This window comes from Odocoileus virginianus, chromosome 24, assembly GCF_023699985.2.
Source record: "Odocoileus virginianus isolate 20LAN1187 ecotype Illinois chromosome 24, Ovbor_1.2, whole genome shotgun sequence".
NCBI classification, from domain to species: domain Eukaryota; kingdom Metazoa; phylum Chordata; class Mammalia; order Artiodactyla; family Cervidae; genus Odocoileus; species Odocoileus virginianus.
Window position 1 is genome coordinate 40,728,122 of NC_069697.1, and position 18,242 is coordinate 40,746,363.

The 18,242-nt window shown below is 37.4% G+C and overlaps 1 protein-coding gene across 1 annotated transcript; it reads right to left on the bottom strand.

Moving 5' to 3' along the window:
- Positions 1–8,253: 8,253 nt before the first annotated feature.
- LOC110149362 (lysozyme C-3-like) lies at positions 8,254–12,671 on the bottom strand. Its single transcript, XM_070454876.1, has 4 exons — positions 12,343–12,671; positions 10,972–11,135; positions 9,582–9,657; positions 8,254–8,278 (listed from the first exon to the last, which is right to left on the bottom strand). Exons 1-4 carry the CDS (start codon positions 12,537–12,539, stop codon positions 8,254–8,256), a joined length of 462 nt encoding a protein of 153 aa, XP_070310977.1. The 5' UTR covers positions 12,540–12,671.
- Positions 12,672–18,242: the final 5,571 nt, after the last annotated feature.

Below are 18,242 nucleotides of genomic sequence, written 5' to 3' on the forward strand. Positions count from 1 at the left end.
CAGAACATGCAGGCGAAGCCAAGCCGGACTCATGTGAGGCTCCCACTGCCCAGTGGCTATGTGAGGTGAGGCAGCCACGAGAGGCCTTCCTAGTTAGGGCCAGTGGCTGGTACGAAGCCTCTGAAATCCAGCAAGGAGCTCTGGCTCCCACCGGATCCCCGAGACTTCCCTACAGGACCAGAGGACTCCTAGTTCTAGTGTGAGCTGGCAGGCAGCTATTACCCCAGGTTCTCCTACCCCAGGTCTTTTCTTGCCCTTTCCTGGGGCATATAAGCTAATGGATGGAACCTGGAGCTGACCAGGAGACCATAAAGGGCATGGCTATTTCTCAGACCTAAAGACTGGGGTGCTTCTTGCCAGAATGTCTAAGACACTTGAATAATTGCTGTTTGCACTTACTGTACGACCAGACCATGTCACTACATTTCTATGCAAGGCAAGGCAGAGTGGTGGTCGTGGCTCTCAGCTAACCTATTCAAAGATATTTTCCAGTTGATTAATCTATTTTCATATTTATGAAGGAGTCTTAATGTCCTGCCCTAAAAGACTTCCAACCCTGTAGTTGGGAGTGGGGCTGATTTTGTAGGCCCTAGGGCCTGCTCTGTATATTTGTCAACATGATACACCCAACTGGTTTATATGTGGACTGATTTCTTCCCTTTCTGCTATGGCCGGAGCTATGGGAATAGTCTGTCCTAATAGAAGCGCAATAAGAAATAACCAAAGATGAAGCTGGTCAGATATTTTCATATCTTGTTTCTGTTTTTTTTTTTTTTTGGTAAAACTTTCCCAGGACACTTTGAGATTTAAAAATGAATAAAGTTGGTGTTACAGGTGCAAAAAAAAAAAAAAAAAAAGAGAGAGATTCCATGGCCTTTTCAGTTTACCACATTAACTTGAAGTTGAAGTGAAAGGGAAAGAATTCTATTGCAATGTAATTCTCATCCCTCAACAGGCTATAACTTCTTTGTCTATCACGTGTCTGATTTTGGATCCCAATATAGCTGTGCAAACCCATTTAATGTATTTATTTTTAAGGTGTGTGTTTTCTCTAAGAGGTTGATCTAACACCAGGAATGCCATGGAACAGTTAGAGACTATTTAAATATCAATATCCTTAATATGCACAACTGATAATTGTGGAAAGCTTTGGATTTCTTTGTGCATACCTTCTTTGTATTTTTATTTCTGTTATCTTTAAATGTCCACAGTCAATACAACTAGAACTTAGGCTGGATCTCACATCTTCTTTTCACTTTATGAACAAATATTTGCCTTTCCACATAGACCAAGTTACAAAAATTCTTTCTCAATTTATGTAGCAATTGGGCTATCATCACTGAGAAATTATTTTTCAAACACGTTGTAAAGCATAATCTTGTTTACAAAGTGATGGAAATGTTCCCATTTTAGTTTTCTCTTTCCAGAAGAGTATTCTGATTTCATTTCTCTATTAAGTATGAAAATAGCTTGGCAGTTCCCGTCAAAATTGAAAATGGACTTATTATACAACCCAGCAATCCACTCTTGGGTATTTACCCCAGAGAAATGTCTTCTTTCCTCCTAAGAACTTCTATATTAGTATTCATAGCAACTTTATTCTTAAATAGCCAACACCTGTAAACTATCCACATTTCCTTGAACAAGTAAAAATAAACCCTAAAAGTAGTGAAAAATCATTTAAGACATTGAAATGGTACATTAGAAAATTTTGTTTTATGAAAAAAACACAGTAAAGGAGGAAAAGTGGAACAAAAAAGACATGAGACATGTACAAATAAAATATAAAATCACAGGTGTAAATCCAACTATATCAATAATAACATTAAATGTAAATGGATAAGGGAAGAATGAATACCAATTCTTCACAAACTCTACCAAAAATCAGAAAAGGTACCCAACCCATTTTACAAGGCAAATATCACCCTGATACTAAAATTAAAGAAAGACATCACAAGAACAGAAAGCTAACAGATCAATATTTCTTATGAATATGGATGTAAAAATCCTTGACAAAATACTATCAAACTGAATGTAGCAATACATAAAAAGAATTATATCCTATAAACTAATGGATTTTTCCCAGGAATACTAGCTGATTGAACACCTGAAAATCAGTGTAACACATCACATCAACAGGATAAAAAAAACAGAAACAAAATGATTATCTCAGTAGACATAGAAAACAGCATTGAAAAAAATCCAATATTGTTTCATGATGAAACTACTCAGCAAACTAGAACTAGAAGGGAACATTTTCAGTCTGATAAAAGACATCTATTAAAAAACCTACAGATAAGATTATATTAATGAAGAAAGAGAGGATACTTTTCTTCTATGATTAGGAATAAAACAAAGAAGCCCACTCTCACCACCTCGATTCAACACTGAAAAGTAATAAAAGGCACTCAGATTGGAAAAGAAGGAACACATCTCTATTCACAGATGACATGATCTTTCATGTATTGGGTTGGCCAAAAATGTAGTTCAGGTTTTTCCATAAAGTGTTATGGAAGTTTTTGGCCAACCTGATAGAACATCCTAAGGAACCCATTAAAAAAAAAACCTATTAGAACTAATAACTAAGTTCAGCAAGTTTGCTGGATATAAGAATATATTAAAATTGTTCACAGATAGGTATATCCATTATCTAAGTTGATTTCAGATCATTTTCATCACACCAAAAAGAAATCAGTTTAAAAAAAGGAAACCAGGTATCCTTCAGCTTTCACCCACTGACCCCTAATTCCAGCAGTAGGCAATCACTAGTCTACTTTCTATCTCTATGTACTTCCCTGGGCTGGGTATTTTATATGAATGGAATCATATTATAGGTGGTCCTTTGTGACTGACTTCTTTCACTTAGCATAATTTTTCAAAGTTCATCCTGTATCAGTTCTTGTACTAATCAGCACATGTATCAGAATTTAGTAATTTATGCCTTCTCTTTTACTTAATTAGCCTAATAGAGGTTTATCAAGACAGGTCCTCGTGAAGAGTTCTGACAAAATGTGGTCCACTGGTGGAGAAAATTGCAAACCACACCAGTATCATTGTGAGGATCTCATGAACAGTAGGAAAAGGCAAAAAGATATGACACCAGAAGATGAGTCCCCCCAGGTCACAGGGGTCCAAATATGCTACTGGGGAAGAGTGGAGGGCAATTACTAATGGCTCAAGAAAGAATGAAGGACCTGGGCCGAAGTGGAAACGATGCTCTGTTGTAGATTTGTCTGGTGGTGAAAGTAAAGTCCAACACTGTAAGAATAATATTACATAGGAACCTGGAATGTTAGATCCATGAATCATGGTAAATTGGACATGACCAGCAGGAGATGGCAAGAGTGAACATTGACATTTTAGAAATCAGTGAACTAAAAGGGACTGGAATGGCAAATTTAATTCAGATGACCATTGTATCTACTACTGTGGGCAAGAGTGCCTTAGAAGAAATGGAGTACCCCCTCATAGTCAACAAAAATGTCCAAAATGCAGTACTTCGGTGCAGTCTCAAAAACAACAGAATGATCTTGGTTTGTTTCCAAGGCAAACCATTCAACATCACAGTAATTCAGGTATGCCCCCAAAAACTAACGCTGAAGAAGCTGAAGTTGACTGATTCTATGAAGACCTAGAAGACCTTCTAGAACTAACACCAACAAAAGATGTCGTCCTTTTCATCATAGAGGACTGGAATGCAAAAGTAGGAAGTCAAGAGATACCTGGAGTAACAAGCAAATTTGGCCTTGGAGTACAGAATGAAGCAGGGCAAAGGCTAACAGAGTTTTGTCAGGAGAACACTAATCAGAGCACACACTCTCTCCCAACAACACAAGAGGTGACTCTACACATGGACATCACCAAATGGCCGATACTGAAATCAGACTGATCATATTCTTTGCAGTAAAAGGTGGAGAAGCTCAGTACAGTCAGAAAAAACAAGACTTGAAGATGAATATTGCTTAGATCATGAGCTCCCTATTGCAAAATTCAGGTTCAAATTGTAGAATTAGGGAAAACCATTAGGCCATTCAGATATGACCTAAATAAAATCCTTTATCGTTATACAGTGGAGGTGGCAAATAATTTCAAGGGATTAGATCTTATAGACAGAGTGTCTAAAGAACTATGGGTGGAGATTCCTAACATTGTGCAGGAGACAGAGTCTGACACGACTTAGTGACTGAACAGCATCAACAAAAAATTCTAAATGATTTATAGTATACTTTGCATAATAGACATGTATATGAAAGCATCATATCTATGAATGACATTAGTCACACATGATTAGTCATTTTTAGTAATTCCCTTTCGCAACTTCTAAGAAAATATTCTTTAAATAAGTCTGCTAAATATAAGTGCAAGAGATGTGCTCAGGACTCAGTTATAATTAGTGCTACAGGAAGAGCCCAGTAATCATCTGGAATATCACTCTGCATTTCAAATAATATTCTGAAGTGAAACTGAGCAACATTAGAATTGAGTGTCTTTTTAAAATGATGAAACTTTGATATTGATTTTTATTTCTATCTCAGAACAAGGATCAAAATTTGGTTTGGGAACTTGACTGTATTAAAATAACAGGTATAAGTAAAACATGACATTTATCAAAAACACTAAGCAAAATCTTCAAAAAGAATCGCTTTCCCTCTTAGGCCAACTTTTGCTAATCTCTGGTTGTTTCTTCAGCCAGCCATTGTCACGGGTCAGTCCTGGGGCTTCTTAGACATATCCTGTCTCTGCATCTGAGCTGTCACTCTTCAAGTCTCTCTCCCCGACCTTGACTCATTCTCCATACACCTCTGGATATCCTTATATGAATAAACCCATATTCTTTGCCATTTATTCATATTAAAATGGTTCCAGAATCTTGGACCCCCCCAGCTGTCCTCTCATGTCCGGTCACATAGACTTGAGACCTGACTCTTGGAGCCCCAGAACCTGCTGTACTGGACTCATGTGGGATCAGAGTAAGAAAACTCTCAGAATGCCCAGTGTGGGGAAATGTGCCAAATAATCAGAGATATTCATTAAATCAACTAATATTTATGGATCATGTACAACGCTACTGACACTATTCTATATATTTGGAACATGTGTGTAAAGAAGAGTAAAGGATTTCTCCCAGGCCCTGCATACAGTATCAAAGATGTAACACAGTAAAGAAGGTTCCAGATGTGGAAGAAGGGGTGACCCGATGAGAGGTATCAAAGCCTGAGTGGAGACCATCTATTCCATGATGTGGCAGTGTTGGGAGATCACAAAATTGGTTACAAACAGGCAAATTGATCAAATATATGCACGTGCTCAAGTTACATATTAAAGACTGTGTGCCCAGTTTCTCACTGTCATACAAGGGAGTTGCCAACATGAAAGAGGAAAAAGCTAGAATTTACCTTGTGATGTGACACTTGAGTTGGAAATATATGAATTCAATTGAAATAGAGAAAAATTACTTAAATACTACATCCTTCAGCTCTGACCATTGATGGGGCCTGGGAACAGTGACTTTACTTCCCAGAGCTGGTTTTTTTTTAAATAAGGGCTCTTTGGAGAAATGGCTAATTCCAGGATAAAGCAGGAAAAGAACAAGGTGAGCATTAGAACATTTTATGCCAGAAAACAAAAAAGTGCCCAGAGAATGACAGAGACATGTCAAAATGACACAGAAGCTAGCTGGCAGAGGCTCTTGTGGCCAAATCAGGGACAGTGTGAACATCAAAGTAAATGATAGTGAAGGATTATGATTCATTATAATTGGAATAAAGTAGAAAGCCAGGGTTCATACCGATACAAGAAGTAAATGCATAAATTGACATTTTGATGAGGAAAAAGATTTCTCAAAGTACTTCATCCTTTCCCATATACCTCACAATGTAGGTGACTTGCAGACATCATCTTAATCAAATGATCAGTGAGAAAATCATCAGTAACAGAACATTTCAAAACTGCATGTCACCTGAAAGGAAGCAACAGGAAGAGCACAATATCACGTCTGTGGCATCCCTGCCAGAGATGCATAACCTAATCTACTCCAGAGGATATCAGAAAAACCTTAGGCCATTTATAGCACAACAGGTTGAGATTTTTTAAAGGGTTAAAGTCATAATAGTTAAGGAAAAAGTGAAGAAATGATCTGATTGAAGGAAACTGAAAAACATAACAACCAATTTTAGCACGTGATTCTGAATTAGACCTTTTAGTTAAAAAGTTACGTGACAATTGATAAAATTACATAGATCTGATGATGAGGTGGTCCTAATCTGTCAATGTTCACCTACTGATTTGGATTAAGTTTTGAGGTTCTGTAGGATTTACACGCTGAAGGATTCAGAACCTTTGGGCATCATATTGGCAGTATATTCTCATACTGTTCAGAAAACATAAAAGTCTATTCTGTACTTGCAAATTCTGGGAAAGATTGAAATATTTTAATTGCCTTAAAGGGCTGGAAAGACTCTATCCTTTTGAAAGCTATCCTTCAGCAAGAAGAGACAAATAAATGAATAAGTAAAACATGTTTATCAAATAGTTACAGACTTGAGTCCTGGGGCATTCTCACAGTTGAAAATCAAACAGCAGAGAAACAGCCAGCCAAGAAGGGCTAAAAAGAAACCATCAATGAGGCAGGATATAAAGAAGGAAAGCCTGAGGAAAAAAATATTTTTCTAGAAGTAGGAAGTGGTTCACCTGTCAAATGCTGCTGGGAGATCAAGTAAGATGAACAGAAATCAGGTCATCACTAAACTGGCCCCAAGGCATCTTGGAAGGAGTCAGGCTGGAGCCGTTTTCAGCTGAGTGAGGACAGTAGTCAGGTTAAGAAGAGATGAAGGGAGAAAGGGAGGTGAGGACGAGGAGTGGATGACTATAGATATCTCATCCCAGAAGTGCTCCTGTAAAAGGGACTCAAAAACGTTGTAGTTGGAGGGTTATATAGAGTCCATGGAGAGTTCTTTCTAAGAAGGAAGGTTACCAGGGTAGCTCATACAGTGATGGAGATGATCCAGCAAAGAGGGAGAAACTCAGGATGCAGCAAACAGCCTAAACTGGAGTGGTGAGAGGGCTGTGATGAAGACTGCACGTGGAGACCCTGCCACTGGCAGCAGCGACGCCCCTTCATGCCAGTGATAAAGGGGGAGGGAGGGAAGGTGGGTTCAGGGAAAGGTGAGAACTCTGTTATGGTGGCCGGGAGGGGAGGATTTTGTAGGAGTTGCTTCTGTTCTGTCAGTGTAAGGTGAGGCTGGGTCATCTACCGAGAGCGGAGTACAGAGGCTAGTAGCTGGCATGTGTGCTGGGACTTTGAAAAGAGAGACGTAAATAGTGACTATCAGTTCAGAGAGTAGGGAGAGCAACACAGAAGGATTGCCAAGAAGAGATTAAGATGAGCAGGCAGACTTCAGGGCCCATTTGAGGTTTATGTTAACTGAAGGGAATTCCCTAGCCACCTGGTGGTTAGGACTCCTCATTTTCACTGTTGAGGGTCGGGGTTCAGTCCTCGGTTGGGGAACTAATATCCCACAAGCTGTGCAGCTCAGCCAAAAAAAAAAATTAAGTGAGATCTGTCAGCATGCCTATGGAGTTTTTTTCAGCAATATTTATCTGATGGTGTACAGGTGAGAACGTTTGAATTACTGTGTCAACTCATTTTTCCCCAAATATGTACATATGTATTTCTTCAGAGATAATAAATGGCTTTAAACAAAGACAGACAAGGTGTGAATTGCAAAGCTTTTAATGAAAATGCATTTTTTACAGCAAGCATAACTTCACATTTGTTCAACAGCAATTATTTCAATACTTGCAAACTCATCGGCCTCTGAATCTGTCATAATGCATGAATCTAAGCTAATAATATTAAGGAAATGCAACAGCTCACCTAATCCCCCTTTATATTCCTTCATGATCAGCAAGATGCATAAATGATATTTTTTGGATTAAGAACTGAATCTGCTGGAGATATATTTGATAATTAAGGTTTTAGGCAAATATTCACCAGCATTATTTCTAATAGCAAACTCAAAAATGTTGTAGGCCTAGTATCAAGCAAGTAGCATATTAATATATTTTAAGTCTCTTAAAAGAAAGACCACGATTCCTGCTTCTGTAAAACCATTATTTGCTTGAAAGAATGATGGTATAAGCTTTCACTCAACTATTACTTTCTTAATGTGAAAAAGAGACAAAATGAGCTAAAGAATGTTAACTTCACAGCTACAGGGTGCAACCCTCAACATAACTGCCGATGTCATGGTCTCAACAGTGACTTTTCCATGCTACCCTATGGAGAAAGATGAAACAAATGGTACCAAGGATGAAACAAATGGTAAGGCTAAAACACAGCTCCACTGTAATATACATACTTCAAATCCTTTGGGAGAACAAAATAGTTTATCAGTACACAAAATAGAGTCTACAGACAGATCCAAGTATTGCTATTTATTAACTGGAGATATGTATACCTAGGACTTCACATCTCCCCCAAGCCTTCACTAGAGCACAGAATGCTGGACACAAATGTTGAGTCCTGTGTAGTCCACAACACAACTGCAGAATGCATTCCACATTTACTTAATTCCAAAAATAATTTCAAAATATGACAAGGAATTAGCAGAGCCTGTGAAACCTTAAAAACTCTAGAATCCCTTAAAATAAATTGAGGAGTAAAAGAATAAGATTCTGAATCACTGAAAATAGATTGTTTCTATGTAATAAATTGTCTAGCATGAACCTAAAGCTGTAATTTTCAGTTGTCAGTAGCATACTTGGGAATATTCCCTCGCTTCTCTCGTAAGTTGGATAAAAGAGCTCTCGCCTGGGACTTTCCTGGTAGTCCAGTTGTTAAGACTCCACCATTCCAATGCTGGGGTTGGGGGTTGATTCCTGGTAGTGGGGTTGGGGTCTAAAATCCCACCTGGCCCGAGGCATTGCCAAAAGCCCCTGCCCCCCTTCCTCGCCATCAACCTTTTTTTTTTTTTTGGCCCCATCACATGGCAAGTGGTCCCCTGTCCAGTATCCCCTGTGTTGGGAGCAAAAAGTCTCAACCACTGGACACCAGGGAAGTCCCCAGCTTTCCACTTTAATGCTTAACACATACCATGCTCTGTAACATGAACTTACCTAGTGTCGTAGGCCCATTATACCACAAACACAAACACACGAACAAACTCATAGAGAAAGAGGTCAGATATATGGTTACCAGAAGTAAGAAGCTGAGGGGTGAGGGGTGAGGGATTAGACAAAGGCAGTCAAAGGTACTACAAACTTCTAGGTATAAGATAAATAAATACTGAGGATGTAATTTAGAATGTCATCAATACAATTAACACTGCTATTTGTTATGATGAAAACTGTTGAGAGTAAAGCCTAAGAATTTTCATCACACATTGTTTTCTTATATTTCTATAATTCTGTATCCATATGACATGATGGATGTTCACTAAACATTGTGACAATAATTTCATGATGTATGTAAGTCCAATCATTAGGCTATACTCCCTAAATTTCTACAGTGCTGCATGTCGATTACATCTCAATAGAACTGGAAGGAGAAAAAAAAAACAACCCAACCAAAAACAACATACCATGCTGTAATGCCTTGCTCACTGGCAGTCTTCTTTGCACATGCTACAGCTTTAGCGATGTCATTTTCCATTAATGATGAAAATAAGGTGGTGAAAAATGAAACAACACTCACAGAAATTTCATTTAAGTTTATTCTCTTAGGTTGACGAAAGAACAACTAAATTCTCTTAGGTTGAGGAAAAAACAACTAAAATTATTTTTTAAGAGTGAGGGTATCTGTGAATGTTGGGAGAAAACTCTTTCTTTATTCCGTCCAATTTGGTGTGAAATAAAGCATTTTGTTTCTCATTTTCCAAAGTCATTGGAACCTCTGGAACTATTGAATATTGTGATAGAAATTTCTTTTTCTTACTAAGCACCACAAAAACAGAACAAAACAAATAAGCAGAAACTGGTCTAGCAGTTTTTTGCTTAGCAATTCTATTACTGGAAGTTTAACCTAAAGAAATATTAAGAGATGCACCCAAAGATGTGTGTACAAGATGTTTCATAGCAATTAATAAAAGGGGAAATTAAAGGAGAAATTATAGCCTAAGTCCTTAACAATGTGGGTTGGATAGATAAATTATAGAATATTTATTTAGTGGAATTTATTCATCTTGAAATGTAATAAAGATTGGTATTTGTTGATAAAAATAATTTTGTATAATAAAGAGCATATTGTAAAGCAGTAAATTTACTACAGTTTCTTTTTATGGGAAACGCATGGCTTATGTGTTCATATGTGGGATAAATGTGCATATATTGGTGGCTCAGCTGGTAAAGAATCCACCCACAAAAAAAAAAGAATCCACCTGCAGTGCGGGAGACCTGGGTTCGATCCTTGGGTTGGGAAAATCCCCTGGAGAAGGAACACATATCCACTCCAGTGTTCTGGCCTGAAGAATTCCGTGGACGGCATAGTCCATGGGCTCCCAAAGAATCGGACACGACTGAGCGAATTTCACTTCGCAGATTATAACACAAAATATTTTTTAAAGTAAATTACCTGGTTACAAAGATATTCTTAGACTAATCTTCATTAGGAATTTTAATGTATGAAAATTTAACAATATAAATTTTGGATTGTTCTGCAATATTTTTTGCACCTGAGATAGCACGTCATCTCTATTTCAAAAGAAACTCAATAGAATATTTATTTCACTCCAGTTAAACAAATGTGTAAATTAACCTGTATGTTAGCAAACAGCAACCTTTTAAGATACCAGCTCTTTAATTTCTTAGTTAAGAAATTAGGAGAAGGATAATAGAGAGTTTATAGAAATTATGGTGGAATTTTTCTAGGTCCCTAATGAACTCTTCAAGACATTTTCATTTCTGCTGCATCTCTATTCTTATAGGTATAACCAGAGGGGTCCTGAGTCATCACTCAATATCACCTTGTCTTATCACTGCAGGACACGTGACAGCCATCAACTCCTTTTGGGGTTTTGCCATCATCACACCACCATTTGCCGTTGATCTGAAATATCCCATAATTACTGCTTTCCCTGCTAGGATTGTAGTTTGTAGCTTTTGTGTTATAACCACTTTCCCATTTGGTCAAACAACCCAGAATAAAAATATTTTTAGATTATAAACAGCAACACAACTAGACTTAGAATTCATAGCCCAATTAGTTCAATTTAACTAATTCTATTTTAGTAATGACTTATTTATAAGTATAAAGATGTATTTCCTTGTGAAATATTTTAACACTTTTGTGTTAAAGGGCTGTTAAGAGAATTCTTTCATTAGCAAATCATTTGATAATAGCAATGAAGCAAGATATATTTTTTAAAATATTAGAAGACTCTCTTCTGCTCCTGTCTCTCAGGTAAGATTGAGCCTAGAATAGAAAATCAACAGAATTGTTCAGTGAGTTTGGTTGTTTGATGCAGATGTATACACTAGTGGAAAAATACTCTTATTAGGAAAAATGAGGATTTTCTGGGAGAAAGAAAATTTCTTATGATACCTAAAGGTGAATTTGGGTATCAAATTTGAATCCAGACAATAAGAATCATTGAATAGGAAAGATTATATCATCCATTCATCCATCTAGCCATTGGCTCATTCATTCAAAAATAGCTATGGAGTGGAAATGTCTGAATTCTACCTGAAAAATACAGTGATGACATTGACAAATATGGACCAAAATATACAATAACTTTTCCTTAGGGAACATCTTGAATTCAATGTAAGAAAATGAAAAATAATGAACTAGAGTCAGCATAATAAAACATCATTACATACCGAATTTCCAGGATCCTCAGATAGATACTGATTGAGGGGAAATAGTTCTTAACTATCCCCATTTTAAGAGTTCAATGTAAGTTTTAAAAAAACCTTGCTGTTAAAAGCCCAACATCATGGGAGGGGGATTGAAAATGAGAAAAACACAGTCTTATTCAGGCTTGAAGAACCCAACTTCTAAACTGGAAATGGATAGAGTCAGACACCAAGTGCTTAAAAGAGATATCCCAGGTGCTGAAATACATCTTATAGTCAGCCTTCATGTGCCATCTGGCAAACTTAGTGGTGCTGGAGGCATGCATGGGAACCTGGCATGCTTAGAACGGTATAGAATTTGAACTCCCCAGGCCTCAATCCTTCAGCTTGTACATCTGATTCTAAAGGAACAAGTTGATGTTAAGTGTACAAACCCTCCAAGAAAGAAAAAAGCCATTCACTCGAAGTCCCTTTCTTATTATTCATCCTCTATTAGTATCTGTTCCACACCTGGCTACCTATTTGGAAGGAGGAAGAAGAGTTAAGTTACATTTTGCCAGGCTGATTCCCTTATAGCCATCCAGTCCAAGTTCCTTCAGAGTTCTGGCAAGCTCACATCTCTCAAAGACCTTGCCTTGGACAGCGACAGAAAGGAGGAGAAGTCCCAGGATAATGAGAGCCTTCATGTTGACTGAGAAGCCAGACATCCAGACTGACCAGGGTGAGCTGGGCTTGCTATTTAACATCTTTTCACTCCCCTCTTATCTCACTGGTTTGGTCGCTCTACCCTCCAAGACATGTGGAAAACAGAAACAGCTTATTGGTCCACTGACTTAAAAGCTTTCCTTCTTACGTTTGAAGAGAGATATTCTGATACTCTAAAATTAACCTGCAAGAAAATAATGAAATGAGATTGCTTAAAGACATTTCTCAGGAAAAACTAAAATTAGCACTATTGCCAAAAGAGGAATTTCCTATTTTATTATGAAGTTGAACAAGCTTAAAGAAAAAAAAAAAAACCTGAATGACCATTTTACTCAACTAAAAATGAGCTCCCATCTTTGATTAACATGCATTTACACTAAGTAGTTTTATATGTCTGCAGCATATTGTCTTCATCTTTTTCACTTAAAATTATTTTATATACACTTTTCACAAAAGAACATGACACCGGCCTGTTGTTCTGATCAGTATATAGCACAGCACCATGTTGCTCAATCAGATTCTTATACTAAATATTTTGCTGTCTATTGTAAATTCTTAGTTAATAAATCCATGTCTTAGTATGATTAGTAAGCATCATGCGAATAACATTCCTAACTCCTTTCTGACAATGCCTTACTTCAATTTCCATGTTAGAACATAAAGGGTCATTGTAAATCAAGGGAACTTTATACTAAAACCTACAGAGGAGTAACAGAATATGCCACCCCAAAATCTTCCCTTTTGCCCAAGGATTATTTTGAGCTGAAAGCAATTGAGCAGAATCAGATTCCAGAAATGTTCTCTTGTCCCCTTATCATCCTGAAAGCAGAACATAAATTTGTGCAGAAATTAATCACCAACAACCCTTGACACATACCAGCCCCAAGACAGCACCAGAAGACTACCCATTTTGACTGTCAATTTGTAATGTATTTATCGTCCCAAAATTTGGCACCCTTGGAAACCTAGTTCTCTTTTCCTCTGTGTAGTCTTTCCTCTCAATATATGTTGTTATTTGGTCAATATGATCTATAAATCCAAATTCCAGCCACTTCTTTGAGTTACTCATCTCCGCATTCCTCATAAGTGTACATGAGATGTATATGTTAATATACTTGTTTCCTTTTCTTTTGTTAATCTCTCTTTGGTTACAGAGACCCAGTCAAAAACTGAAAAGGGTAAAAGGGAAACAAATGTTTCATCCTGTCCAGTTTCTAGTGATGAGGATGGAACAGTGACAGGCTGGAACACTCCATTCTCCCTTGGAGACTGCAGTTGAGATATGGGATAACTGACAACAGAGCAGCAGAAGGTAAGAATTCTTACCATTTCAGTCTCCCAGCTTTCTGTCTAGAGTGCACAGTCAAGAAAGGAGGGTGACAATTTTTCCTTGTCTCTTCCTATTCAAATTCACACTGGCAGGAGAAAAGCATTTGTGAAAACAGATCTTGAATTTTGACTTTTGTGAATTTGGTTTTGGTAATCAACACCTATGGTTATTGATCCTTAGCCTTCCAGAAGGAGTCATATTTCCCTTTGTCCCTTTCATTTGTCATAAGGATGAACAGCCATAAGGTGAGAATCTCTATTTGTCTTGTTTTATATCCTGAGAACTTGGCTTTGTAACCAGTGAGAATATTCCCTCTGGTTTCTGCCAGTGCGGAGGTGGTGGAGAGCGGGGAGTTCAGGCTGTCTGTCAGACTTGCATCAGCAGCTAGCCAGCCAGCTAGGAGCTGAAGACATGAAGTGACAGGCAGCATTCTCCTTGTCCTAACACGCTGGCTCTCAGGGGGGTTTGTCTTAACTCATAAGAGCCCTTTATGGCCTCTACCTTTGTTGCCTCATTTGTGAAGGAAAAACTCTCAGCAGCATCACCTTCTGGTAACCCACGTTAGGAGGATAGTGATTCAAGCTGTCTCACTTTGTTGGAGATAGAGGTTTCTTTGCCACTTATGACAAGAAAAGTTTTGGCTTTCTTAGGCTTTTCTGGAGTGGGCTCTGCATTTTGAGAGGGCTACATTTCTTAGGAGATGACTCCTGTGTCCCTGGCTAAGCCCTAATATTGGTTTCAAGCCATAAAAACATTTACTGGTTTGGAGTCACAATTGAAATAGGTATATTGAAGATGGACTTTTACACCTAAAAGGACTTTTAAGAGAGCTCTCATTTTAAATAAATGTCCTATTGATACCAGTGGAAAGATCAGATGAAAAAAAAAATAGAGAAATAGCTACAGAATAACACCTTGGTTATTATGAGAAACACACACACACACACACACACACACACACACACACTTTCTTCACAAGATTACAAGGGGAAGATCAGAGAATAAATGTCAGGAACTGCAGACATCTCTCAAGCAGGTGTAAAATTTACCTAAATGTTGATAGCCAAGGAATAGATTTCACAAAGGTCCAGAAAATGTACAAGAAGACTTGATGTAATGTCCCTTATTCTATATAGCAGATCCCACCAGTTTCAGACCTCCTGTATTTTGGGCCTGCACTACAAAAATAAAAAAAGTCATTGAACTATCCATTCCTAGTGTTAAAGAAAAGAAAAATTCTATAGTAATTATCCTAGATTTCTGAAAATAGGCAAGTAAGCCCTTGAGTTCCATTTCATATAAAACCTACAATCCTTTCTTAGTCCCTTGTAACTATTAATCTTACCATATCTTTGAAATGTAAGCATCCAAAGAGATCATTGTTGGCTAAAGCAATCATGGCACTAGAAACAAACAAAAGAGAGAGAGACTTTTTCTAAAAAACAAACTGCATTTGACATTTTGATAAGCTCCTTTGCCCCAAATTTTGCCCATGGCCTCTACAAGATTATTCATTAAAGACAAATATCTTAATAGATTTTTCCAAAAATATTAGCAAAAGGCTTTAGTCATCTGAGTGGGTAAACTTAACTTGTTCCATTTGCCAGAAACACCATTAAATCCTTTATTAAGCTAGTGAGTTTTATACTATTGTACTTGATACATGACTAAAAATTTAAACAAAAGTTATAAGATCTCTGTTTGCATCTGTTAATATATGTATGTCTATGTACCTCTATGTATGTATATTCTGTACATATGACATTTTTCTCCCTCTGGATAGTAGTCATAAAAACTTGTGAAAGAGCTCTATTTAATTGGCTTAAAGAAAATAGAAGTACTTATGTAAATTAAGATGTCAAATAAGTTTATGTTATCTCTACTGGATGTTTGAGATTATAAAATTGTAAATTCAACCTAAGAACTAAATTTACAATAAAAATCATTTCATTTCCTATGATGTGAATATCACAGGAGAAAGAAAAGCCATGTTTAAAATTTTAAGTTCTTTGCTTCTGTGATTTTTGCTACTTTCCTGGTTTTTCAACAAGAAAAATCACTTAAACTGATGATTAATTTTTAATGTCTCATTAAATTTTCATAGCAACTCAGGCATAAGTGTTAAGAACACATGAATTAAATGGATATAAGTGGGAGGAATATTTGTAAATACATTTTGCAACTCTTATTATGGTTTATAAAATATGTCTGCTTAAAAAACATTTTCAAACTCTTTGTAATCTTAGTTTAAACTATGTATACTCATTGAATATCTAGCTCATTTCCAGATATGAGGAAATGCTGAAACATTGTCAAATACAGGTTTATCTTCTTTTCACTTTGTTTTAGAGAAAATAAAGGTATTTGGGTCTGTTAATAACATTTTCTTTTTTCCACTTTAAAACAATTGTACTATAAAAAGGCATAAGATCCCAAAAGCCATGCAACCTGGACAAAAAACAAATAAATAAGTATATAAAATTTCAAAAGAGCAAATAAGATAAAAGATGTGGGTTCTAGTAACAAAGTGCTAATACAGGAGAGAGGAGAAGGGAAAATTATCAAAATGAAGGGAACTGTATCCCTGTGGACTCTCTGGGGGAAAAAATCAACTTTAAAAAGTCCTGGAGGATTTCCCTGGTGGCACAGTGGATAAGAATCTGCCTGGCAATGCAGGGGACACGGGTTCGATCTCTGGTTGAGAAAGATTCTACATGCCACAGAGCAACTCAGCCTGTGCGCCACAACTACTGAGCCTGCCGTCTAGACCCTGCAAGCTGCAACTACTGTGTCCAAGTGCTGCAGCTACGGAAGCTGGGGTGCCTAGAGCCTGTGTTCTTCAACAAGAGAAGCCAGAGTAGCCCCTCCTCACTGCAACTAGAGCAAGCTCCCTTGCAGAGGCAAAGACCCAACGAAAAAATAAAAATAAACTAATCAATTAAAAAAAATCTTAGAATATGTGTGTTATAGCCCAGCTTAAAAAAAAAAAGACCAGGAATGCCTGAACCTATTGAAAGGAGTTTGACAACTCTGGCTGAGACTTTAGATAATGAATTAATACACAAATAAGTACATGGGAAACTAGGCAAACAGAAAAGTAAGCCAATTGTTTATTCCAAGGAAACCAAGAAACTTAAGAATAGAAATACAACCAAACTATACGATCGTGCTATACTCATCTGTGAGTATTTGTACATGCTTGTAAAGAGGAGCAACAAGGCAAGGGGAGTTGAGAGAGCTAAGTCTTCATCTTCCCTGTTGGAGATAAGTAGAAAATATCTATGATTGAAAATCAAAAAGGAGTAAAATAACCATACTCTTGAGACATATGGTTGTAATTGTCTGTGTCCTGTGTCGTTCAGTTGTGTCCAACTCCTTGCAATCCTGAGGACTGTATCCCACTAGGTTCCTCTGTCCATGGGATTATACCAGCAAGAATACTGGAGTGGATTGCCATTTCCTCCTCCAGGGGATCTTCCCGACCCAGGGATCAAACTCAAGGTCTCCTGTGGCTCCTGCACTGACAGGCAGATTCTTTATCACTGAGCCACCTGGGAAGCCATATGGCTATAATAATAGACTATAACTAAAGAAGCTATTTGGTTGGTGCAAAAGTAATTGCAGTTTTGCATTGCTGAACTTTGCCATTTGATATTAGAATACATTGTTAAATAAACGTGGCTATGCTACACATCATTTTTTTTTTTTTACAATTTGATGTTTCTTTATTTTTTTTAAGTGCTTTTTTAAATTTAGGGTTTTTTTTCTTTTTTTTTTTTTTTTCATTTATTTTTATTAGTTGGAGGCTAACTACTTCACAACATTGCAGTGGGTTTTGTCATACATTGACATGAATCAGCCAATGGAGTTACATGTATTCCCCATCTCGATCCGCCCTCCCACCTCCCTCTCCACCCGATTCCTCTGGGTCTTCCCAGTGCACCAGGCCCGAGCACTTGTCTCATGCATCCCACCTGAGCTGGTGATCTGTTTCACTTTAGATAATATACATGCTGTTCTTTCAAAACATCCCACCCTCGCCTTCTCCCACAGAGTCCAAAAGTCTGTTCTGTACATCTGAGTCTCTTTTTCTGTTTTGCATATAGGGTATCATTACCATCTTTCTAAATCCCATATATATGCGTTAGTATGCTGTAATGTTCTTTATCTTTCTGGCTTACTTCACTCTGTATAATGGGCTCCAGTTTCATCCATCTCATTAGAACTGATTCAAATGAATTCTTTTTAATGGCTGAGTAATATTCCATGGTGTATATGTACCACAGCTTCCTCATCCATTCGTCTGCTGATGGGCATCTAGGTTGCTTCCATGTCCTGGCTATTATAAACAGTGCTGTGATGAACATTGGGGTGCACGTGTCTCTTTCAGATCTGGTTTCCTCAGTGTGTATGC

Excerpts from the sequence above, each read along its gene's own strand:
- LOC110149362 (XM_070454876.1), bottom strand. The coding sequence starts at position 12,539 with ATGTTAAATAGCAAGCCCAGCTCACCCTGGTCAGTCTGGATGTCTGGC. Across the intron at positions 11,136-12,342 it reads GGAATCAGCCTGGCAAAATG|GGGTTGTTTGACCAAATGGG; the intron begins TAACTTAACTCT and ends TATTTTTATTCT. Across the intron at positions 8,279-9,581 it reads GAGCAAGGCATTACAGCATG|GGTAGCATGGAAAAGTCACT; the intron begins GTATGTTGTTTT and ends CTTTCTCCATAG.